Source organism: Coptis chinensis, chromosome 7 (genome assembly GCF_015680905.1).
Source record: "Coptis chinensis isolate HL-2020 chromosome 7, ASM1568090v1, whole genome shotgun sequence".
In the NCBI taxonomy this organism is placed as follows: domain Eukaryota; kingdom Viridiplantae; phylum Streptophyta; class Magnoliopsida; order Ranunculales; family Ranunculaceae; genus Coptis; species Coptis chinensis.
This window is the reverse complement of record NC_141462.1, coordinates 2,011,895-2,038,106: the sequence shown is the minus strand read 5'-3', so window position 1 is coordinate 2,038,106 and position 26,212 is coordinate 2,011,895. Positions and strand designations below refer to the sequence as shown.

Here is a 26,212-nt window from a genome sequence, read left to right as displayed (position 1 = left end):
TTCTATAAATAGGACTCTTCACTTAACAAAGAACTACGTTTTTTAGAGACTTGATTCTGGAAACATATTCTTGATACGTAGGCAACCATTAAAGGCACAGTCTCATTCTTTATACAACATCTCCCCTTGCAGATTCAATAGTGTCTGGGTGAATTCTTACCCAAACAGGAACTATTGAAAGACAACCAGAAATGGGCTCCACATGAAGTCCCACCGACACCTGGCATCTCCATTAACAATATGAATTTCACATCACCCGCATCAGTAAACATTAGTGTCGAGACTGGGGCAACACCTGATTCTGGTATGCCAAGAAATTCTTCGTCGATAAAGGTACGTGGGCGAGACAAAGTAAAACAAGTGAAAAGAGCTGAATCACAAAATGCACCCAGTCTGAAGAATACTCTCGACGAGCGATGGAGGCTATTGAAGACTCGCGTGACTGCGGGAAAAAAGTCTATGAAGTTTACAAATCCAGTGAAAAAAATTCTTCACGTGGTAAAAATAAAGAGAAGTCGTCAACATTCGCGAGATTGAAGTGGGAGTCAAAAAGCATGACCACAAATACTTCAGATATTACACCAGAGGGAAAAATGTATTATAAGATGATGAAACGTCAAATTAATATGGACATGCAAGCATGTATGTCTAGTATATCAAGGAACCTAGACTTCTCCAAATGCGGCAAAGATTCCGATTGAAATTGAATATCTTTTGGAAGTGTTGTGTTTATTTCATGTCATTTTAATTTGCGTGTGTTGTAATAATGGATTGTTTTTTTTTTATGTTATGCAATTTGTTTTATTTTATGATTGTCAATTAATTTGGAAATTTTGTTTTAATTACGCAAAGACACGGCAAAATTAAATTAAATTGAGTAATAGGATACATCCGTAATAAAATAGAAGTAGTGGGGGTAACGTAACAATTCATTGTTCTCATAATTACGATGTGATTAGGTGGAGACACTTTGCAAACCACTCCACTTCAAATGGTGGGTTTGAAATTGCATTTTACATTCCACGCCACTTCACAAACCACTCCAATTCAAATGGGGTGGAATGCACTCTCTATTCCTTAATATCACACTCTCTATATATGGAGAGTAATTTAGAGATGAGGGGCAAAAACCACCGCCACTTCCTCCGCTTTTCAAGGAATAGAGAACCATTGCACCCGGCCTAAGTTAATAAGTCCTTGTAAAGAAAATGAGATGCATTCAATTGTGTTTACAGAATAAATTTGTGGACAAGCAACTGTTTGCTGTCTACAGGACTTTAGTTTACAAGACTTTAGTTTCTGGTTGGTGGGGTGGCTGCCCAAAAACACTGTGTAACTGACCGAAAATGGATTTAACGAATGGGTCTGTCCACAAATTCGGACTCTTGCGTTTATCACTGGGAATCAGGGAGTCGCACTTGACCATCAACTTTTAACGGTCAAATCGCGATAAGTTTGTGGACTTGTCCAAAATAAAAAAGAGAGCGAGAGAGAGAAGTCTGTGATGTGTGTTGGCACTTCACACTTCACTTGATATTGAGATAAGCGTGTCGGTATGTCATCGCGCTATCGTAATAGTTTAGCGTTTAGCTCAATCTCTTATACGAAAGTATTCGAGATATGATTCACGCTCCTCGTACTTGGGCTCTTTTTATTCGTCTGGTTCATTTTTAAGTTCCAATAAACGACCCACTCCATTGACATTGCAATTGTATTTTTACGCCTGTGGGCTTACGTTAATACACTACGAAATTATAAAATGATACACTTCAAAACCTTGAGTCCTTGGTTCCTCATGGAATTTGCCAGGGGAACTTCTAGAAAGACAGATTCTACCAGTATATAGTAGTAGCATTCTTTTATAGAGTACGTTGCAGCCGGCCTATTCTAGATTTTGGATATTTTTTTATATTGGGCACGTTTTATGGAATATGTTGCTTTTTTTTTTGTAACTGGAATATGTTGCTTTAAATATGTTGCTTTATACCAGTACGCTTGATTGATTTTTCAACGTACATGATGCATGTAGCTTTCCCTCTCATTACATCTATATATATAGCTAGATTAGATGCTCAAATAAACAGTTCAATCTCAAAGAATATAGGAGGAACATGTCGGCTTCTAATCTACTGATTGTACTAGTAATCTTTATAAGTTTATTTGGGATGTCGAATGCTCAACTGAATAGCACGTTTTATGCTAATTCATGCCCGAATATATCAGGAATTGTTAGAGGTGTTATACAAGAGGCTCTGCGATCAGATCCTCGTATTGGTGCAAGCCTTATTCGACTTCATTTCCATGATTGTTTTGTTGATGTAAGCTCTTACTTCATGAAAATTAATTTTTTCATCAATCTATAGTTCTATGCCAAGAGTTAGATCTGCAATTTGATTCTGATCTATCATGTTCCTTGATCAACTATTTCTTCTAAATTTGTTAAAGAGAAAAAAGTATTACTCTTCCTTATTTATTAGTTTGTATCTCATTCTACCATTTGATACGTACTAGACTTAAATATGTGCTAATTAATTGTATCTCAAGAAAGTTAAAAATAGTAGAAGCTGCTTTTCGTATAAAACAGTTTTTATGTAGTACCAATGCTAGTTTTTCCAATGATTTAAACAGACTCACATACTATAAGGTACTATTGAATATCTGTATCTGTTTATTTCATAGGGTTGTGATGGATCACTATTGTTAGACAACAGTAGCAGCATACGGACCGAGAAAGACGCTGGTCCCAATATTGCCTCTGTCAGGGGTTTCGATGTGGTTGATAACATCAAGACTGCAGCAGAAAATGCTTGCCGTGGTGTCGTCTCTTGTGCTGACATTCTTGCAATTGCAGCTGAAGCTTCTGTTTTTTTGGTATGTTTCAGCCTTTATGTATCAAGTATCAACACAGTACCCTGGATGATTATGTTTTACCAATATCCAATTCATGTTTGTAGGCAGGAGGTCGTTCATGGAACGTATTACTAGGAAGAAGGGATAGCAGGACAGCAAACTTTGCTGGAGCCAATACGTTTCTTCCCAGTGCAACTGAAGGGCTAACCAATATAACTGCAAAGTTCGCAGCTCTTAATCTAAGTGTCACAGATTTAGTAGCATTGTCTGGTAAGAATTATTTCTGTGAGTTTTAGAAAACCACGAATGGTAAATCTGACATGTTAGAGCACATGGCGGCAATGTAGGCTTAACACAACTCTTGGTTATTTGCAGGAGCTCACACGTTTGGACGTGCACAATGTTTTACATTCATTAATCGCTTGTACAATTTCAGGGGAACAGGAAACCCTGACCCAACATTAAACTCATCGTACCTAGCAACTCTTCGTCAAATATGTCCTCAAAATGGGAATGGAAGCATTGTAACCAATTTGGACCTTACCACGCCGGACACGTTTGACAGTAACTACTTCACCAACCTCCAAAGTAATCAAGGCCTACTTCAATCAGATCAGGAGTTGTTTTCAACTAATGGATCTCTCACTGTGCCCATTGTTAGTAACTTCAGCAGTAATCAAAGCGCATTTTTTGCAAGCTTTGCACAATCTATGATTAATATGGGCAATATTAGCCCATTGACGGGAACCAATGGAGAGATTAGATCTGATTGTAAGAGAGTCAATGGAGCTGGTAATTGGGTTGGATGGAGCTCCTCCTGAACAAAGCTAGGAAATAATCAAAGTGTTCTCGAACAACTACTGGTTCATGAATAATTTACATATATGTTGTAATGTGTCTATACATCTCACCAAAATAAGACAGGACTGTATCCACACAACTTGATTGTGATAGGAATATCAGGACTTTGATAGCTACTATCGGTGATAAATGACAACGAGTAAAACGTACAAAAATGATGGCTTGCATCCCAATTTCGTGTAAAACATTTTCTACAGCCTTCCTCGCCGAGGTTAAAATTTTCTAATCAAACTGGTCCTTTGGTATTATATCCATGACAATGAGTTCATTGTTGTCAACTTAAATCCATGTGATTGCTCCGATATAAGCAACTTTTAGTTAGTTTCGTGTCAAACTATCTTTGTTTTCCATGATTGTTTTCAAATGGATGTGAAATTTACCATAGATGTGAAATTTCCAGTGTCTATATGCTTATTTGAACCATAAGTGATGAATCAAATTCACCCAAAAAAAATTTAAAAAATGTACATTGCATCAGCTGATATACTACTATAAATGTCAAATCTAACTATCTAAATGCTTTGAACATAATTTTAAGATGCCCTGTGGAGTGATCTGGAATACTTGCTAGTTAAAGCAGCAAAGCACCTCCAGGCCCAACCACTTGAAAAGTTGAAATCCAATTCAAGGCAATTGCAGTGATTCTGACAAACGTTTAACATAGAGGACTGATTCGCTAAAGCATCAGCATCAACTTTTACTTATTGTTAAAAGATAAATTCGTTAGTCACAAAGTCTAAACTACTCCTACCCACTCCAAAAGATATCAGAGTATCTATGTGAGGTGGTCAAACTTTTAATGAAAATTTGTGTAAAATACTAAGTCTTACCAAACACCCCATTTAAGTAACGAAATTAGACGCGGATACATTGAAGGAGTCCTGGAAGAATGCATGCGCATATTTTTCCACTTTCTAATTTAAGTTGTATATAGGATGATGATAGTCGTAGTCATTGACATTTGACTAAACATCTCACAAAACTCCGGTCTAAATTGAACTAATCTTTAAAGTTTTAATCTCGAAATATTAATATTTGGGGCCTAAATGGTATAGGCCTATAGGGTATAGAGAAATAGCATAGCAAGACTTTGAGTTTTTTTTTTGGTAACTAGCAAGACTTTGAGTTATGTTATGTTATATGTATTTGGCTGAATCTAATCATTTCATGCAAGATGCCCCAGGGCGAAATATAGAAAAATCCAATCAAATCCCCTAGCATGATTAATTAGGTGACGCGCCTAGCAAACCAAAGTAAATTATTGTTCTTTTCATTTTGTTATGGAATCTTTTGCTTACACTATATATTCAACTAGATTAGAGGGTGATCGTCATATTACAGCTGATTAATAAGCTTTTCCTGCAGACTAAGATCGAGGACTATGTCGTCGTCTAGTGTTTTACTAGTAACTTTCATAGGATTTCTATTTTGTATATCGAATGCGCAACTGAATAGTACGTTTTATGCGAACACATGCCCAAATATATCTAGCATTGTTCGAGGTGTCATACAACAGGCTCTGGCGTCAGATGTTCGTATTGGTGCTAGCCTTGTTCGACTTCATTTTCATGATTGTTTTGTTAATGTAAAGTCAGAGCTCATATCACCACTCATCGTTTATCTATTTCTACTCGAATCGTTTTTCCGCATGTTTGTCAGTCTGTGAGATAGGTATGTACTAATAAAATCTCTATGTGTGTATGCAATAGGGTTGTGATGGATCACTATTGTTAGACAATAGTAACAGCATACAAAGCGAGAAAAACGCTGGCCCGAATGTTAACTTCGACCAGGGTTTTAATGTGGTTGATACCATTAAGACTACACTGGAAAATGCTTGCCCCGAGTTGTTTCTTGTGCTGACATTCTTGCAATTGCAGCTGAAGCTTCTGTTTCTTTGGTATGTCTCCAGACATAAATTTAATTCCCCAAGAAGATTACATGCTATATATTTTTCATTTTGATATTTAGTCCATGTTTGTAGGCAGGAGGTCCTTCGTGGAATGTTTTGCTAGGTAGAAGAGATAGCACGACAGCCAATCAAGCCGAGCTAATACACTAATTCCTAGTCCATTTGAAGGACTAACTAACATTACTGCCAAATTCTCAGCAGTTGGTCTCAACACCAATGACCTTGTAGCGTTGTCTGGTAAATGTTCTTCCAACCTATACTACTGGATTCTAGTTACATTGAATAACACGCATGATGGACACTTTAAGAACAGCCACCCTTCTATTGTTGGTGTAACAAGGTTGTAAGGTACCAACCATGAAAAAGAAGTGAGTCACAACAGTAACTTTGTATACACTCTTGCTGGTGTCCAACTAGCATAGCTGGTGAAGTTAGTGGAAGTTGCTACCACACTCCTCAGTTCAAAGAGGACCAGTATAAGCTATACAGCTGTAGTGATGCTCAAGCAAAGCCATTGAAGTAGCCCTTTCTCTGCCCACGACAGAGGGGGGCATGAGCCTCTCTAGATGAGAGATTCTGCTAATTCGGATTTCAAAGTAGCGTGTGTGTGTGAGTTGAGAAATGCGGCTTGTAAGATTATATATACAATATAATTATATTGGTTAAGTGGCGCGTTTTTTTATTGTTATTGTTGGTATAACCGTCTAAGTACTCAAATAACTTACTGTGTTTAACAAAAGTTTTTGTTATTTTTGCAGGAGCTCACACATTTGGACGAGCACAATGTCGAACGTTCAGCAATCGCTTATTCAATTTCAGTGGAACAGGAAATCCTGATCAAACATTAGCCTCGTCATACCTAGCTACTCTTCGCCAAACATGTCCTCAAAATGGGAGTGGAAGCACTCTGACTAATCTAGACCTTACCACGCCAAACAATTTTGACAACAACTATTTCAGCAACCTTCAAAATAATCAAGGCCTCCTCCAATCAGATCAAGAGTTGTTTTCAACCACTGGAGCTGCCACCATTGTCATTGTTAATAACTTTGTCAATAATCAGACCGCATTTTTTCAGAGCTTTGCACAGTCTATGATTAATATGGGCAACATTAGCCCATTGACAGGAAGCAGTGGAGAAATTAGATCGGACTGTAAGAAAGTTAATGGAAGTTAAATTTGTTATATGGATCAAAGTAATTATTATGCCGCGGTAGAATGTGTAGTTGTATTAGTATTTCGTTCGTTCATTTTTTCTTTATTTGAATGTTAAGCAGGGGTTAGGGAGACCATCACTAGCTGCCTCCTCTTTTACATCATCACATTTTCATATCAAGAGGAGGCACAAAATGCACAATATTTTCATCCAAATTTCTACCTAGTAAAGCTAGGAAGTAGTCCTCCACTCCCCGTATACACAAGAATAAAGGAAATAACCTCAAGCAAGGGACACAAGTTATGCTAACATAACCTCGCCAAATGATTTCTGATAGCACCACCAATCACAGCTGTATCTCTAGTTATAGTCTTATAGATCCATCAATTCCAGTTTCAGTGTCCCTGTATCAGGCTTAATCCATGCACGGCTAATGTTTTCTTTTCTTCTTAGTGCAATATCCAATCCAAATCTTTGAATAAGTACCTTAGTTTGATCAGTTGACTGCAACCAACACATTGTGCTACTGGTTTGCAGCAAAGTGGTTGAAAATGGTCTCCAGTGTCGATTGACTAATGCTATATTCTGCTATTCCTAGTTGGTCCCTGCAAAGAAAATTTCAGGATTCCTGGAGTTGAAAAAAAAATCCCCAGAGCTCAAAGTTTGTCTTACCTGTTTCTTTCTATATGTCCAAAAAATATCAGCAAGTGAGGAGTCTTCACCATATAGAATCTGCAATCAAACAGCACATTAATACTGTCCTGATTGAAGAGCAACTCACTATCAGTACATCTGCAATCATGCATATATCTGGTGCAAATGCAGTGAAAAATATGCATGCAACTAATACCTGGTATTATCGAAGAAACCATTTCAAAAAGAGAATACAAGAAATTATGTAAAATGTACCTGATACTTGACGCTTAGTCCATTGCACCCATGAAATGTTGCTCCAGGGAAAGAAGATACTATAAACGAATCAATTACAGAAAATTTCTCTTTGGTCAACCACCACTCAGAAAATATAAGCAAAGGAATATCACCTACAATCAACACGAATATAAAGGTAAATGTTCTCATGAGAAACTAAGAAAATCGATAAGAACATAAAGACAAGTCCAAAATTTCTCTAGGCATAGTGATAGGAAATTACTTCTTCTAAGGTAATCGATGGGTAAAGACAAAGAATTATAAAAGGGCAGAAAAATAACAAGTAACAGAGAGAACTAAGGGAAATTATGGGGAAATCAAAATATAATTACTATTTTATCAGAGTTTGGTTGACAAGGCAAAATGTTTTAAAAATTTATTCATTTTTCTTTTCTATTGATTGGGATTGTAATATACATACTGTATGAGTCTGACAATTACATGAATTTCAGTTAAAATCAACTTTTCATTTTTGCACGAAAATGGATGGTTGGAAGAATTCTACCGTTTGCAATCCTTTTAGAAAAGGGAAGGAACTTTTACTGAGGGAAAAAGGAAAATGACTGGATATTCACTAATTAGGATATATTCCTTTTGAAAGGGAACTTTGCCAAAACAACATCAATATGTAACAAGCTATCAGAGCAGCGAGTTCTGAGAGAATGAGGTTTGAAATCTCAATCCAGCAGCATTCAGGGCACTTTGGGTCTGTGCCAGTCCTTAGGGTGTGCTTACGAGTATGTTCTTCCCCTGTCATACCTGCTGTCTGGTAACCAGAAATTCTAACAGGTTTCTGCTACAGTGCTCCCTCTCCATTTACGGATTAAGTCACGCTCTCCTCTACGTGCTCTTAAAGTAAGTTCTTCTAACACGCCTACTCTAGTTCTCGCTTTCACTCACACTCAACACTCTGGTTAATTAAAGCTGTTCTCAAATAGCTCGAGCTTTTTTGTCGTAAAAGTGGTCTATAACTTTGTTCTTGAACTTTGACATAAACTAAGGAATTCATAATGCATGCATTGGTTGCACTGAATACAACAGGCTTGTTTAATATAACTATAAACTATTCTTATTCATTGTGCAGTTATGAAATGGCATATTTAAATAAATGTAAAAATAAAATGAAGGAGCACAGAGACCATTCGTACCATAACGGATGAGCTGCTCCGTTAATTGCTCACCAAACACTCCATCAGAAACAGGGGTAGGAGATACTAGTGATCTTAACTCTAGGAGCTTTTAAAGTAAGTTCTTCTAACACGCCTACTCCAGTTCTCGCTTTCACTCACACTCAACACTCTGGTTAACTAAAGCTGTTCTCAAATAACTCGAGCTTTTGTCGTAAAAGTGGTCTATAACTTTGTTCTTGAACTTTGACATAAACTAAGGAATTCATAATGCATGCATTGGTTGCACTGAATACAACAGGCTTGTTTAATATAACTATAAACTATTCTTATTCATTGTGCAGTTATGAAATGGCATATTTAAATAAATGTAAAAATAAAATGAAGGAGCACAGAGACCATTCGTACCATAACGGATGAGCTGCTCCGTTAATTGCTCACCAAACACTCCATCAGAAACAGGGGTAGGAGATACTAGTGATCTTATCCTTGTTTTATTGCCAAGCCAACCACCAACTGCTATAATCATTTCCAGCGACAAACTAATCTCTGCCACAGAAACATTTTCAGAGGCTATATATGGAGTCACTTCCTCCAATGCAGTCCTCGAGATCCCTTTGGATGGCACGGCATGTCAAAAAGCATTTCTTGGATTCTTCGACACAGTTCACTTAACTCACCAGAGCTGACTTCAGTAGGCTTTACCTGAGAAAATGCACACACACGTAAATATCGAGGTGAAATTCAGTTACAGAACATAAATCTGTTACAAGTTAGTTACAATATGATGAGCTGTTGCAAGTTAGTTACAAGTTAGTTACAAGAAACATCTCATATACAATGTGTTTTCTACAGGATAGATTAAGATCTGTTGCACATAACACAGTTTTCAAGATTGACAATGGGATGGAGTCGTCATCTACCCTCAATAGTATGTCTTATTTTACACTAAAGTGTGATCGGTTGATGGATCACAATACACAAGTTCAAAACGTGCTTAAACAAGCTCGTCTGACTAAATCATGATCAGACATCATCTGTAGATTCACAGAGACAGATGCTAGACATTGTGTAATGGATTGAATGGAACATATCAAAGAATTGTTAGAGGTGTTATACAACAGGCTCTGCAATCAGATGCTCGTATAGTCGTATCGGTGCAAGCCTTATTCGACTTCATTTCCATGATTGTTTTGTTGATGTAAGCTCTTACTTCATGAAAATTATGTTTTTCATCAATCTATAGTTCTATGCCAAGAGTTAGATCTGCAATTTGATTCTGATATATCATGTTCCTTGATCTACTACTACTTTTAAATTTGTTAATGAGAAAAAAGTATTACTCTTCCTTAGTCCTTAGCTTGTATCTCATTCTACCATTGATACTAGACTTAAATATGTGCTAATTAATTGTATCTCAAGAAAGTTAACGGTAGAAGCTGCCTTTCGTATAAAAAAGTTTTTATATAATACCAATGCAATCAAAAACTTCAGAAAGCGGCAAGTTTTTCCAATGATTCAAACAGACTCGCATGCTGTAAGGTACTATTGAATATCTGTACCTGTTTATTTCATAGGGTCGTGAACTTGTGATGGATCACTATTGTTAGAAAACAGTAGCAGCATTACGGACCGAGCAAGACGCTGTAGCCTGTAGGGGTGTAAAATGGGCCGGGCCGGTTCAGCCCGGCCCTCAAATCATAAAGCCCATATGATTTGATCATACAACCTTTGCGAAGCTATTAAAGGTTGTCAGGGAGTTTTCCATACAGCTTCTTCTGTTACGAATGATCCTGAACAAATGGTGGAGCCAGCTGTGATTGGTACCAAGTTTGTAATTGACGCAGCTGCAGAAACTGGTGTTTGTCGCGTTGTCTGTACGTCTTCTATTGGTGCAGTCACTATGGATCCTAATAGAGGGCCTGATGTCGTTGTAGACGAGTCTTGTTGGAGTGATCTGGATTTTTGCAAGATGACCAAGCTAGGTTCATTTCCATCAGAATTTTATTATTAACTTAATCATTTTGTAAATGAAATTATTTTTATCTAACACTTTCAGTACAATTGAATGTGCAGAATTGGCATTGTTATGACAAAGCAAAGGTCGAAAGCAGCAAAGATGGGAGATGGCAAAAGAGAAAGGAGTAGATTTGGTGGTGGTGAACCCTTTGTTGGTGATGGGTCCATTACTTCAACCAATCGTCCAACGCTAGCATCGTTCACATACTCAAGTACCTCACTGGTCCGCTAAAACCTACGCCAACTCGGGTACGGACTTTACGCTCACGTTAGAGAAGTGGCTTTAGCTCACATACTCGCGTTTGATCCTTCTCGCTTCGAAGGTATCTATGTGCCAAGAGGGTACTGCACCGCAGTGATGTTGTGGAGATACTGGCCAAATTCTTCCCTGAATACCCCATCCCTACCAAGTAAGTATAGTATATTAATACGTAACTATGTATGAATTTGTACGTAATTAATTACCATTCGCTATCTAGCCAATCAGAGAACACCATACCCACTATTGAGTGGGGGCCAAAATATGAGTAGATAGTGTCATAGTGGCCCAAGTTCCACTAAGGTAGTAAGACTGAATCTGCAACTTTCTACGCATGCCTGATTGTGCTAATGGACGTGCTCAGTGCTCAAAGAAAGTACAAACCGCCATAAGATTACCCGCTTAAGCGAAAAAGACAATTGAGGGCTGTAGTAATTTATTTGTGTTTACATTTTTTTTCCTTACGATATTAGAATCTTATGGACACGTAGCAAATCCATACTTAGTATCATGCATAGCATGCTGAATTTTCCTTTTATCCACGTGTCGACTGATGTGGGTTGGTGGTGTTGAAACTATTCAGTTTCTTACGCATCGAAAGAGGGACCATTCAAGAAGTCTATAGATTCCTTTTTCTTAAGAAAAATGCTAATCGATACCTTAATTAGTCATCGATCTTTTGCCCTAATTATCCCGAACAACACGTTTATATCTGTTTTTGAACATTTATATAGCCATTGTCTATTTTAGTTAGGGTCATCTTTTGATGCCTATTAAACATGGTTACATCGTGATTCTCGTCGTGACAAGCTGACCATATTTTACTAGATATTGTTTTAGACAATTGCCGAGGAATTCAGCATGTACTATGTGAATGTAGTTGTTTTGGGTTTATCTGCCACTTGATATTTAATTAATGGTTTTTAGCAAATCTGAAATTTGAAGGCACCATGATTAAGAGAACCGATGCTGCTCAAAATGATAGAAGTGAATAATATGGTACAACTTCTATTGTGATATTCATTGGTGAAGTTATGAAAAACTCGAAGCGTTGTATTTACGAAGGTGAGTTGGTTTTAATTCGATGCCCTTTACCGCTTATTAGTTGGTTCCATAATGCTATGTTAATTGTATTGATGAGTTAGATTACAATGACTTGGGTTTTCATGCTTAGTTAATTGGTTCCTCCACGAGCCATCTAAAAAAGTCAAATACCTTTTTGTTCATCATGTGTTCGTGTTGGTAAATCTGATTACTTATATTGGACTTTTGTAGGGAATCCATGAACTGCAAGAGCTGCAAAAACATGGTATCAATACCTTTATGTAGTAATTACTATGGTTATGGGATTATGCACTCATATAGGTTCTGCATTATGGAAAAGGATTTGGCTGGAAAGTTTTTGAGGTACTTTGGCAATACTTGAATTAGCATTGACTCGATTCAAGATTGGATGTTTCTTTCATTTTGCCTATGTCTTACATATTTTAATTTATGTTATTTTTAGGATTCAATATTCATGTAGGGTCAATGCATAGATAGTCGAAGGAGATGAGGACAAACTTTACTATCAATTTTGATTGATTTTGATAAAATGTTTATTTTCTTTTCATCAAATTTCAGAATGGCAAATGATAAGGAAAGATTGATCTCTCTAAATTTAGAGCGCACCAAATAGCCACCTTACGATAAGCTTTGGCTCATATCTCTAGAAAGACACTGTGACAAACAAAACCAAACCAAACCAAATCAAATTTAATATAGAGAATTGAAATGACTTTTAAACCCCTCATCTTCTTCTACTGATTTAAACATTTTTCACAAAGGGAAATTCTCATGAAGACTAGAACAGATGGGTCTTGATTATATTTTTATCTAACACAATGATAGCAAATAATTCATACTTGTTTGTTGAAGAATTGAAGAGATGCAGAAAATTATAATTTTATTTTGTTTTATAGTACTTTTGTCTTTATTTTTTATTGTTGAACACTTGAACCTACTCATTAAATATTTTCCTTTTATTCAATACAAATAGATTTTGTGATGTTTTTGTTGATGAATTCTTTCTCTTCTTACATTGATTTTCGTTAAAATTCATTACAGAAAAAAAATAATAAAAAAAAAATGGAGAAGTTAAAGTGTGTTAAAAAGAGAAAGAGGATTAAAGAGTCATTTTGGTATTTATGTCATCTATTTGGATCCTTGTGAGTTGCCAACCACCACGTGGAGTTTCCAAATCAAACACAAGTAGTTTTTATTTATGTTAACTGTGGATGAAATCAGCTCCCATCCGGATGAAATTAGCTCCCATCCGACGGCTGATGAAATAGATCTCTCTCCATAGAGAGATCAATCTCTCCTCATCAGGACTCTTTCAGAATTTGTATACTCATTATGTGTGACTTTTTGGTTGTGATTTGTAGTAATAAAAAGGAATACTTGATCTCAGATGTACTTATGAGGTTTTCTGTTTATTGATAACTTTTGTAGAATTCTCGAAAAAAAAAATGGAGACATTTTATACAAGTGAGGTGGTAAATGGGTGGCAAAGTGAACATTATTTTTTTTAAATACGAAATTGTTTCATTGAGTAACACTCATGTAACCAAAAAAGCGTTACTAATGGGTGCAAAAACCATTACTAATAGTTTAAGGAACGTACGCTTTAAAACCCTTAGAAACCCGTTACTATTGTTGGAAATAATTAACGCTTTTGATGTTGAAAAACCGTTAGTAATTTATTTCAGTGACAGTAAATAACCGTTACTATAAATAATTTGTAACGGTAAAAAACCGTAACAAAATAAATCAATAAATTAATAACGCCCAATTCGTTACGCATAAAAACCGTTACAAATATTTTCAATAACGTTTCTCCACCGTTAAGGATATCCTGTTTAGGTGTAGTGCACGCTAGTCTTAGGTTATGTTAATTTTAATACACTGATACAAAGAGATTTAGAAAACATCTTAATGAGATTTTTTTTTATATATAATTGTTTTCCTTTGTATTATTATTTACTTATGTCTACAGTTTTTTGAATTATGTATAGGCTAAGCGAATTGGTCGAAAGATAGATTTATCTGGTTGTCCTTCATTCATTATATTTTTAGGAGGACTGGGAAAAAATAAATAATAAATAAATAAATAATAAATAAAAATCAGATATGGGTATTGCTCATGTGCTCTGCCAGGTTTAAAGGCTTACGTAAGAAAATGCATGCATGTTTTAACCATATTTTTATCACATTACGGCGTTAAGTGTTTGTGTCGATGAGCCTACAGGAAACACATTTTCCTTAAGTGGTAATTGGTAGGTGGTATGAATTAGATTTTGATTAGTACTTCAGCAGTATCACACATTTTCCTTTTCCTTATCAAGATTCCACAAAAGTTCACGTAGTCTTTTCAATCGTATTGTTTTCGTGCACTACTCCCAAGTAGAGTAGGATGTCTATGCTAGAGCATTTTAGTAGCTCTCTAAGTCCATGATCTCTAAATGGAATCATACCTAATTAATAAATCAATGGAGCACTCATCGTAGGAATCACCGTACGTTGAATTTTGATTGTTTTTTGGTGTTATGGGTAATCACAGAAATTAGTTTGTTGGCTTTCTCTAGATAAACAACAGAGCATACATCTGAACACCATTTTTGAATTATGAAAGATTACTTGATTGAGTAGCTTTGAATATGACATAACCTCGACTCCAGTTGATGATGGAAGAGACAGCATGTGTTCATCTATTCCTCATACTACCTGTAAGAGAAAAAACAACTGGAGTTACATACCTCTACAAGGATTAATTTCATAGACCAGTCACACCCATACCACTATTAGACGTACGGATGGAACCTCCGGCAAATAAGTCAGTTGCTAATTTCATTGTTGCTACACACCATGTGCTAATAGACGTACCACTTAACACTTGGTCTTGGACAAATTAACGGATGGAATCTTAGATAAATAAGGTCACGAACATGAAAAGTGGAGTAAAAGCACTTGCAGTCCAGGACCAAATGTTAGCAACAATAAAATTAAAAAGAAAAAGAAAATAACAAACAAGGAACAGAAGGCAGGCCTTATAGTATTCAATGTATGTGGCACACAAAAAATGACTTGTACAAGCGTGATTCACAATAAACTTAACGACATCGATCTTAACCTAAACATATTGGGAATTATAGAAACAAAATAAAATTTAAAAATTAAAATTACCATATTAAATTTAAACCCATACTATAAATCAGTAAACCATGAAATGCATTGCAATAATTCAAACCATCACCAAACAGGTACAAGACTTTGCAAAACTTTTCCATTTCCTTATGAGAGTAGAGTAACGTAACAATAAAAATATCTCAAAATTTTATTTACATTTGTACCCATGTATCCCAATAAAAAAATACTGAATAGTGCATCTAATTAGTTGGGCTTTCCATGGTCTCTCTTTCATAGTTTCATTCAACCACAAACGAAATGAAGAACAAAACATTAATGGGCAACGAAACACATAATATGAATTAGCATATTCAAAAAAAATAATATAGATGCATATATATATATATATATATATATATATATATATATATATATATATATACTACGTACAACGTAATAAAAAAAATATCTTATGCAAAAAGACGCGACAAAATTTATTAATGAAACACATTGCTATATAAGTGACGACCTTAACTCATTAAAGCTGACCAGTATCACTTTCAAATGTGTTTAAAGTACTCTACTACGAACAAAATCAATATGGTTAAGGTCACAAAAGATGAAATGATGAAAACTAAGAAAGCTTACCTTGAGTGCATTTGCTAATATTCCAATATTTCCGTATACATCTTTCCATCTCAAGTTATCTAAGGTACTTTTCCTCAATAATTATAGTTCCCACGGGAACCTCATTGTTTCCCTTGCTGCCCCTAGCAACAACTTATCGTGGGATATAGATGTCTTTCGTCCTTGCTTACAGTAGATCTCTATGGCATTCTGTTCGTGAGGCAACCAGTCAAGAGGAGCTACATTTATAGCCTCCGCACAATTGAAGCCACAATTGAACCCTGAATGACATCCTCTAGGGAAGGTGAGAACAAATTCCCTTGGATTTTGAACACATTGATAAGCTTAGGGCACCACTACAAACTCACAGACAACACTTTCAACCCAGAAACCCTGTGCTACGTGACTACGATGTTCCTGTTTCTTTTCTGAAACCCAACAGTTCACCCCATCTTCAACTACCACATCCACAATATTGCAGTATCTTTTAAAAATATCACTCAACAGAAGAATCAAGACATAACAGGGTATTTTCACAGAAATTAACTAAGATGACTAATATCATATAAGAAAAAGAAGATATATATTAGTATAAAAGATTAAAGGCTTAAAGCCTATTCATAACTACTCTATATATCGAACAATAGTGAACATCCATGTCACTAGGAAACAAACCATCAGTAATGCTCTTTCTTTTTTCCAATATATAAAAATGCAAAAATAATCCACACAACAATAAAATCAATATGTAGAATAGAATGAATTTACCAGTATACAAAATTTCCCACGGCAAAAAGATATGACGAAAACGAATATGAGAGTGAAATCAAACCTGGTACTCGTGACCCTAGCGTGAGATAGAGAGAGAGAGTATGTGAGGAAAAAAATAACTAAATGCCTGTCTTCGATCTTCAGCCTAGGTAAAAGAGAGAGAGGGGAAGGGAAGATTTATTAGAGGAGAAAAGAGAAGCTCTTGTTTATAAAGAAGAGAATGAAGGAAAACAAACCTGGAGAACGACTCGAGTCTTCTTCTTCAAATTTTAGTAGTTGTTTCACGGCTCCTCCTTATTTTCACGAGGGTTTTCATTAGATCTTAACCGAACATCAAAAGCCAAGTCTAATCCAACGGTGGACGAAACAACCGTGGCCAAAATGCGAAGTAAACCCAAACTACACAAACAATACCCGACAGCCATTTAAAAATTTGGCCACGACTGTGGGCCGTTGCCCGTTTGACCCTGGCAACAGCTAATAACCGTGGCTAAACCTAGGTTGTACCTGTGGCCAAAACTCAATTTTCTTGTAGTATATATTGTGTACTACTAATTTTGTAACTCTCCTTAGCTAATTTATTATCGACGCCACATGTACTGTTGCTAATTTATTATTGATGTCATATGTACTGTTCTCTTGGACACGTTGACTATATTTATACTTATCAGAAAGAAGCGATAAGAAATATGAAGAAATGTGAAATAAATTTTTATTCTAATATGTCAAAATCTCAAACACTAAAACATAAACACCAAAGGGCGCTACTTGGTTTAACACTTCAACCTACAACAAACGTCCCTTTCCACTTCGTAAGATGTCAGTTCAATCCTGTTAAAAAATTGCTAAATATGTCAATTCTATTAAATTGTTGAATGTAAGGTAATACAACCAAGCTGCAAAATTCAGAGGGAAAAACTATATATAAGATAAGTCATAATATTGGATGCTCACCTATATTGAAATATATTGAAGAAAACAGCTAAATTACTGAAACAATCAGTGGTGTGGTACTCAAACAAGCCTCTATATATATATAGTGATGGACCACCCATCAAAACACATTGAATACAGAACAAAGAGAAAAATATAAATACAACACCATCCAATAAAAAAAAGTATAAACCTGTTCATTCAGGTCTCAGGAGCATGCTGCACATAGCTATTAATTGTGTTGTTTATTACAAATCATTCTCTCTCTCTCTCTCTAGACATATTGTCAGACACTCAGATGCACTAGTTCATCTCTCTCTATGCTATTGTCTGATTGTAATAGTATTTTCTTTAGCGGTTTCTTCTACTCTTTGTCCAATCTTTGTATAAATACAATGTTCATCATTTGAATCTTGAGCTTCAAAACCACAATATACAATGCATTTTTTTTACTGTATGTAGTAACAAAATATACTATCGGCAAAAGCAAAGAGTCCAGTAGCATAAATGTATGAGATCAGTCATACTTAAAATCAAGAAAAGTCAGAAAAGAGGTAGTTAATGCAATGCAGTATATTAACTCAAATCAAAATTGCTTATTCTTTCACCAAAATTATCACCAATTGTCTTTACTACTAAGCTTCTTTGGTGATTAACACATGAGAATGTTCCAAATCTAGTGACCGCATTCTATTGTATAGCATCTGTGAAAAATATTTGGTATTCTAAGGTAAACTCTTTCAAAAAAAAATTAATAATTCATACAGTGGACAGGGCCGTCCCTGAGTTTTCAATGGCCCTGTGCAAACAGCGAAATGTGGCCCTCTTCCAATACTTTTTTTTCAATAATGCTCATTTATTATATATCTTATTTCCTATTTTTACAAAAATAATTAATGAGGAAAGAGTCAAAGAGAATATGAGGGGATATTTCCGTTGCTTATTGTGATTTGTGAAATTTCCGGTTTTTTGGGCTTTTGGTTGGTTTGGGCTTGTGATTTGCCAAATAGGCCTTTTCTACTAATACTATTTTTTTGGGCCTTGTATATTGGGGGCCCTGTGCGGTCGCCCACATTGCACCTGCTCAGGGCCGGGCCTGACAGTGGATAGCTTCTGTAAGGTGCCACTAATTCAAATCCTCACGTACAATTTCAGGACACTCTTTTGAATTTTCGAAAATCCAAATGACTCAATTTGTTAATAGTGAAAAAGGGTGGTTTACATAGACCACTGCCATTTAAAAGTTGATTTTTCCATCAAAAAACTTATAAGGAAAACCAAGATTGATGAGGGATGAGTCAAAAACAAAATTAAAATAAGAAAGAAAACGTATTTAATGATAAATACCTATAAGTTGCCCACTCCACGTTGTAGGTTCAATGTGAAATTGGGAATGCCCCATTAATTATTAGCAAGCATGTTTCACTAAAATCATCCCTCGAATTCTTAACTCGAATAGCTTCTTTCATAGCTAGTCTCAAATACTCACGAATCAAAATCCTTTTTTTTTTTTAATTAGGGCGATGTCTTTTTCTTGATATTTTTCAAAAAGATTGGAGAGATTTGAGAGATATTGCCGCTATGTGTTTCACGAAGGTTGGGGATTATTATTATTATTTTTTTTTTTTGAGTTGTTAATTACTTAATTACCGACAATTCAAATTGGGCGTATAATTGGTTATTTTAATTCCTAAACATGTGAAAAGACAAATGTTTTTTTTTTTTTTTAAATTGCAAAATACACCAATAGTAAGGTTAAATTGGTAATCAACAAATTAATTATTATTTAAGTGAGGACTTTTTTTTAAAAAAATTGCTGGCATGGCTCCCTATGAGCATCTTGGCAGAAGGAAAATAAAGATAAGCAATTAAAATAAGAAAGGAAATATATTTAATGATAAATACTTATAAGTTGCCCACTCCACGTAGGTTCAATGCGAAATTGGGAATGCCCCATTAATTATTAGCAAGTCTCGAATTCTTAACTCGAATAGCTTTTTTCATAGCTAGTCTTAAATACTCACGAATCAAAACGGATGTTAAAATTGAAATCTCACGTAATATTAATTGCCTTTATTTGCTCTCTCTCTTTCTCACGTATTTTGGTTTTTCCTATTTCCTCTCCCACTTTTTGTGACTCTCTCTCTCCTTCTAATCTCTCATATTTAATGTTTTAACTCTTTTTTCTGACCATATCTCTCTATTTTTTCTCTCTCCTGTTGCAAACATGCGAGCAAGACAATGGAATTGGAAGCAAAATCTATGTCAAGACTTTACATATTAAATCTCTTTTAATTTCTCGATCACTCTCTTGTTACAAATTAAATCATGAGGATTTAGTTCTTGTTTTAAGCAAAGGAATTTTATTTTATTTTTCTTCTGTGAAGACCTTGCGAACAAGACAACACTAGAAAATTGTTCTGCCTTTGGGACTTTTTTTCTCCTATTAAATCAAAGGAATTTCTTCTCCCTTCTTTACTGATTTGAGGTCTTTTGATTGATCTATTTCATATTTTTTGAACTGGCATGCACTGTTACTAAGATTGTTGTTGTTATATATTAATGCTAATAAATCACTTTGGGGTTTCAATTGGATTGGGAGTTAAAGCGAATTAATGATCTTTATGCATTATAGAATCATCAAGAGAACCAGGAGTGGGAGGGCGGTGATAGTGGAAATAAAATATGAGAGGATTACGTGGGAGAAATTGTGAATGCCGAGTGAGATTTTGTTGGTTTTGGGTTTTGAGTAATCACGAGTGAGATTTCAATTTTACCCTTAGGTCTGTATAAGTACATCCGTTTGGGAGCCTAGCTATATATATATATACAGGCTGGATCTTAGAAGTACATACTTATTTTAAGTTAAAATAAGTACGTAAGTAAAACTTTACCTATAAAATGAATTCAAACGTAATTTTTTGTGGATATCATCTACTCACCATAAACATCATCCCTACAAAATTTCAACTCATTTGGAAATCTCTAACTTAGGCAAAAGATTATTGCAAAAATACTATTTTCTGGACCATTATATTTCTTTTTAAAGATGACAACAATTTTTAGCTAGGTTAGAGGTTTCCAAATGAGCTCAAATTTTGTGGAGATGATCTTCATGGTATGTAGATAATACCCACAAAAAATTAGAGTTGGATTCATTTTCAAAGTGATGTTTTAGTTACGTACTTATTTTACTTTAAAATAAGTATGTACGTCTAAGATTGGGCCTGTATATATATATATATTAGGGCGATGTCTTTTTCTTGATATTCTTCAAAAAGATTGGAGAGAGAGATTTGAGAGATATTGCCGCTATGTGTTTCACAAAGGTTGGGGATTTGTTTTGTTTTTGTGAGTTGTTAATTACTTAATTACCCACAATTCAAATTGGGCATATAATTGGTTATTTCTACTATCTATATACTAAAGCAGAGACCTTTAAAAGAGGATTTTCTCTCTCCTATGTGGCACTCTAATAGGAGAGTTAGCCTTTTCTCTATCATATATGGCAATATGAAATATAGTATTTTCTAATAGCCTATAATTCCACGTATATGGAATCTCTTTGGAGAGTTTGAGTGTATTTCTAATTCTTATATTTGGAGAGTTTGAGTGTATTTCCAATTTTTATATATTTGATCAAATAAAAAAAAATGCTAAAAAATAAATAATTTGTAGAAAATAATTTCCTATTACGAATCAAACACTTTTAGTGTTCCAATTCTTATATATTTGATCAAATAAAAAAAAATTGCTAAAAAAAAGGGTGATTTGTAAAACTAATTCTCTATTACAAATCATACAATTTTAGTGTTTATGATAAAGCACCTTATTTTTTCAAATATATCCTTAACACAAAGATCAAAACATAGTTAAAAACAATTATACAAAAAAATAACATCACAAAATATATAATAGAAAATGAAAATAATAATAATAATAATAACGCAAAACAATAATGACAAATATTTTAAAATATGTATAATATCTTGAATAAAACTAACGCCAAAAACAATTAATGGGGAACCCAAAACTGGATGCAAATATATCGAACTAACCTCAAATAATATTTAACTAAAAATCAAAACCTGAATGTAAATGCAATCATTAAACAAATCTTAAAAAGTAATTAATAGAAAAATCTAAATATGGATACAATTGCATTAAACTAACCTCAAATAATAATTAATGGAAAATCAAAACTTGGATGCAAATACATCAAACTAACATCAAAAAATAATTGTCGGAAAATCGAAAATGGATGCAAATGCATTGAGCTAACCCTCAAAGATTAAATTAACGAGAAATCGAAACTAGATGCAACCGCATTAAACTAACCTCAAAGAAAAATTAATTATAAATTGGAAACATAATGCAAGTCATTAGAACTAATCTTAAAAATAATTATCGAAAATAAAACCGGATGCAATTGCATTGAACTAATCTCAAAAAATACACTAGATGCAAAACCTCAAGAAATAATTAACGGAAATCGAAACCGGTTGCAAATTCATTGAACTAACCTCAAACAATAATTAACGTAAAAATCGAAACTATATGCAAATGCAACTTTATCAAAATAATAAACGAAAAGTTGGAAACCGGATGCAAATGCATTAAACTAATCTCACGTAATAATTAACTAAAAAATCGAACCGGATGCAAATACATTGAACTAACCTCAAAGAACAATTAATAGGAAATTGGAAGCAAATGTATTGAACTAACCGAAAAAGAATAATTAACGAAATCGAAACTGATGCAATTGTATTGAACCGATCTCAAAAAATAAATAACGGAATAGAAAATTGGATGCAACCGCATTGAACTAACCTCAAAATATAAATAATGGAAAATCAGAAACTGTATGCAAATGCATTGAACTAACCTCAAAATATAGTTGGCTTATATGTTATGGGAATATCTCGATAAGTATAGTTTTGCATTTAAAATGATGTTTATATTATGTCTTTCCGTATGATTGAGAACTCTTTGCTATTCAAGTAGCTTCAATATATATTAACTTTTTCTTATTAGACAATCTCATAAAATTTCAATCAAACTTCTATTATTAAACAACAAAATGAAGTTGAAGGGTTTTATCAAAGGCGAGTTATGTTTTTTTTAATGGAGAGTGAGATTTTCACGTTATAAAAAATTTGGTTGAGTGATCAATATAATATCAATATATAATAGTTTTATATATTTTGCAAATATTTTTCAGAATAATTAATATAACAAAGACCCGCTAAGTAGATAATCTTTGAAGATTTCACATAATGAGTCATGCATAATTTAAAGAATAATTAACTGGAAATCGGGAACTGGATAATCTTCGATGATCCCACATAGTAAATTAAACATAATTTATTTTTTATGTCATATTTGCAAGGACACTACAGATGGATCAGTAGAAGTTTGTATTACACACCACATTGGATAATTATAAGAAAATCGAAAACTGGATTCAAATACATAACTGAGCTTAATGAGTAATTAATGGGAAATCGAAACTTTATGCAAATTGCATTAAACTAATAACAGAGAATAACTAACGAGAAATTATAAATTGGATGCAAATCTTTGAAAAATATTTAACGGAAAATCGAAACGGTATGCAAATACATCAAAAAACCTCAAATAATAATTAATGGGAAACCTAAAAATTGGATGCAAATGTATTGAACTTAATTCAAAAATAATTAACATAAAATCAAAAAACAGAATGCAACCGCATTGAACTAACCTCATAGAATAATTGGTGGGAAATCGAAACTAAATGCAAATGCATTGAAATAACTTTAAAGAATAGTTAGCGGAAATCGAAACCTAATATAATTGTATCGAACTAACCTCAAATAATTAGAAACTAGATGCATGTATTGGACTAACCTTAAATAGTTATTAACGTGAAATCGAAACTAGATCTAAATGCAATGAACTAATCTCAAAGACTAATTAATGAAACATTGAAAAATAGATGAAACTGCGACTGAACTAACCTAAATGAATAATTAACGGTAAATTATAAATTTGATGTAACCAGTATTGAACTAACTTCAAAAATAATTAACGAAATCAAAAACTTGATACAAATGCATTGAACTAACCTCAAAGAACAATTAACATAAAATCTAAAATTGGATGCAACCGCATTGAACTAACCTCAAAAAAAATTAATTAATGTAAAACCAAAAACTGGATGCAATTGCATTAAACTAAAATAAAAAATTAACTAACGGGAAATCAGAAATTAGATGCAAATGCATTGAAATAATCTAAAAAAAATAGTTAACTAGAAATCGAAGTCGGATGTAATCGCATCGCGACCGACCTCAAAGCATAAATGTCCACTTTTTTAGCCTTCTCACATTAGCAATTGCGAGTAATTAGGAACCCAAAACGAAAGTGAGTTTATAAAAACAGATTCTTACATGTATGCAAACAAATTATAAACTATCGAACTAACCTAGAAAAGCAATTAACGGGAAATCAGAAACTGGATGCAGATGTATTGAACTAACCTCAAAGAGTAATTAACGGGATATTGGAACCTGGATGCAAATGCAATGAACTAATCTCAAAGACTAATTAATGAAACATCGAAAACTTGATGCAACTGTACTGAATTAACCTTAATGGATAACTAACGGGAAATCATAAATAAGTAGATTCAATTGCACTAAACTAACCTCAAATAATAATTAACGGGAAATTGGAAACTTGATGCAATTGCATTGAACTAACCTCAAAGAATAATTAATGAGAAATTGGAAACTGGATGCAACGTACTACATTAAACTAACCTCAAAGAATAATTAATGGAAAATAAAAAACTTGATGCAAATGCATTGAACTAATAATCCTAAAACATATTTGTATTATATGTAGGGAGAATAAATGTCTCAATAAATATAGTTTTGCATTTTAAATAGTGTTTATTATAATTCTTTTATTGTAATTGGGAATGTCTTGCTATTCAAGTAGCTTCAATATTATCTTCGTCATATTGAACATTCTCACAAAGCTTCAATCAAACTTCTATTATTAAACCTAACAATAAAAAGAAGTCGATAAGTTTTATCAAGGCTTGGTGCTTCCTTTTTATAGAGAGTGGTCAAGAAATTTAAATGAGTAATTAGTATAATTTTCATATCTCATAGCTATGCATAGTTGCTAATATTTTTTAGAATAATTTAATATAATGACACCCGTTCGTAGGACACGTTCATGTGAAAAATCTTTTCAAGTGAGAGTAGTGTATTCTTTGAGGATATAGAAACAATCAATCTGTTTTAGTGATTTGTACACATTACGTAAGCCGAATGGTGATGATTTACCGCTAAATCACCATAAATCTAATAAAACTATTATACAAGCTAGATCGAGTTTAAAATAATTTTATTTAAAAATTACGGATTAATATTCTAAACCACAATGTGAAGAGGCTATCTCAATTTTATCCCTTAGTTTCCAAGTACTTATGCACTATAATCGTTGCTCACTAACGTATTTCGGTTTATTTTCAATAAAAATATATTCTTATTCGAAAATGTGACGCTAAATCACCATAAATCTAAGAAAATTATTATTCAAGCTAGATAGAGTTTAAGATAATTATATTTGAAAATTACGGATTAATATCCTAAACCACAAAGTGAAGAGGCTATCTCAATTTGATCCCTTAGTTTCCAAGTACTTATGCACCATAATCGCTGGTCATTAACATAGTTCTATTTATTTTTAATAAAAATATATTCTGACTCGAAAATTTGTGTGAGACATTTTGTAAAGCCTTTTCAGCACATAAAATATTTAATAGATCCCGAGCGTATGCCCGGGTCCAAAATCTAGTTTTAATTCCTAAACATGTGAAAAGACAAATGTTTTTTTATATATGTAAATTGCAAAATACACCAATAGTAAGGTTAAATTAGTAATCAACAAATTAATTATTATTTAAGTGAGGACTTTTTTTAAAAAATTATTGACATGGTTCCCTATGAGCATCTTGGCAGAAGGAAAATAAAAATAAGCAATTAAAATAAGAAAGTAAACATATTTAATGATAAATACCTATAAGTTGCCCACTCCACATTGTAGGTTCAATGCGAAATTGGGAATGCCCCATTAATTATTAGCAAGTATGTTTCACATGCCCCATTAATTATTAGCAAGTATGTTTCACATGCCCTATTAATTATTAGCAAGTCTCGAATTCTTAACTCGAATAGCTTTTTTCATAGCTAGTTTTAAATACTCACGAATCAAACCAAAAAAAAAAAAAAATATATATATATATATATATATATATATATATATATATATATATATATATATATATATATATATATATATATGAATTTTAAAAAATTTGCTGACATGGCTCCCTATGAGCATCTTGGCAGAAGGGATATTAATATAGGTAGGGTTTGTGTAAAATACTAAGTCTTCCCAAACACCCAATTTAAGTAACGAAATTAGACGCGGATACATTGAAGGAGTCCCGAAAGAATGCATGCGCATATTTTCTAATTTAAGTTGTATATAGGATGATAGTCGTAGTCATTGACATTTGACTAAACATCTCACAAAACTCC

General features: G+C 33.8%; 1 protein-coding gene, 2 long non-coding RNA genes and 2 pseudogenes across 6 annotated transcripts; 3 read left to right on the top strand and 2 right to left on the bottom strand.

The window, feature by feature from the left end:
- Window positions 1–1,875: 1,875 nt before the first annotated feature.
- On the top strand, window positions 1,876–3,959 carry LOC147485146 (peroxidase A2-like). The gene is made up of 4 exons (XM_086569840.1): window positions 1,876–2,318; window positions 2,680–2,871; window positions 2,955–3,120; window positions 3,226–3,959. The coding sequence occupies exons 1-4, from the start codon at window positions 2,112–2,114 to the stop codon at window positions 3,669–3,671; spliced, it is 1,011 nt and encodes a 336-aa protein (XP_086425966.1). The 5' UTR covers window positions 1,876–2,111; the 3' UTR covers window positions 3,672–3,959.
- LOC147485144 (uncharacterized) lies at window positions 2,954–8,935 on the bottom strand. Its single transcript, XR_015200722.1, has 4 exons — window positions 8,858–8,935; window positions 7,689–7,822; window positions 7,452–7,511; window positions 2,954–7,384 (listed from the first exon to the last, which is right to left on the bottom strand). It is a non-coding gene; the product is annotated as an uncharacterized LOC147485144 (long non-coding RNA).
- LOC147485145 (peroxidase A2-like) lies at window positions 5,093–6,808 on the top strand (annotated as a pseudogene). Its single transcript, XR_015200720.1, has 4 exons — window positions 5,093–5,296; window positions 5,421–5,611; window positions 5,696–5,860; window positions 6,382–6,808. The product of XR_015200720.1 is annotated as a peroxidase A2-like (transcript).
- Window positions 8,936–10,422: 1,487 nt separating the features above from the next.
- Window positions 10,423–12,345, top strand: LOC147485143 (cinnamoyl-CoA reductase 1-like; annotated as a pseudogene). The gene is made up of 3 exons (XR_015200721.1): window positions 10,423–10,821; window positions 10,896–11,265; window positions 12,060–12,345. The product of XR_015200721.1 is annotated as a cinnamoyl-CoA reductase 1-like (transcript).
- LOC147485142 (uncharacterized) lies at window positions 11,175–19,212 on the bottom strand. Of its 2 annotated transcripts, XR_015200724.1 has the most exons (5): window positions 18,960–19,212; window positions 16,916–17,510; window positions 16,741–16,824; window positions 14,793–14,879; window positions 11,175–11,258 (listed from the first exon to the last, which is right to left on the bottom strand). It is a non-coding gene; the product is annotated as an uncharacterized LOC147485142 (long non-coding RNA). The 2 variants fall into 2 exon arrangements; XR_015200723.1 differs by lacking the exon at window positions 11,175–11,258 and having other exon boundaries at window positions 14,681–14,879.
- Window positions 19,213–26,212: the final 7,000 nt, after the last annotated feature.

Coding starts and splice junctions, on each gene's coding strand:
- LOC147485146 (XM_086569840.1), top strand. CDS start 2,112: ATGTCGGCTTCTAATCTACTGATTGTACTAGTAATCTTTATAAGTTTA. Junction 2,319..2,679: donor TCCATGATTGTTTTGTTGAT/GTAAGCTCTTAC, acceptor TTTATTTCATAG/GGTTGTGATGGATCACTATT. Junction 2,872..2,954: donor CTGAAGCTTCTGTTTTTTTG/GTATGTTTCAGC, acceptor TCATGTTTGTAG/GCAGGAGGTCGTTCATGGAA.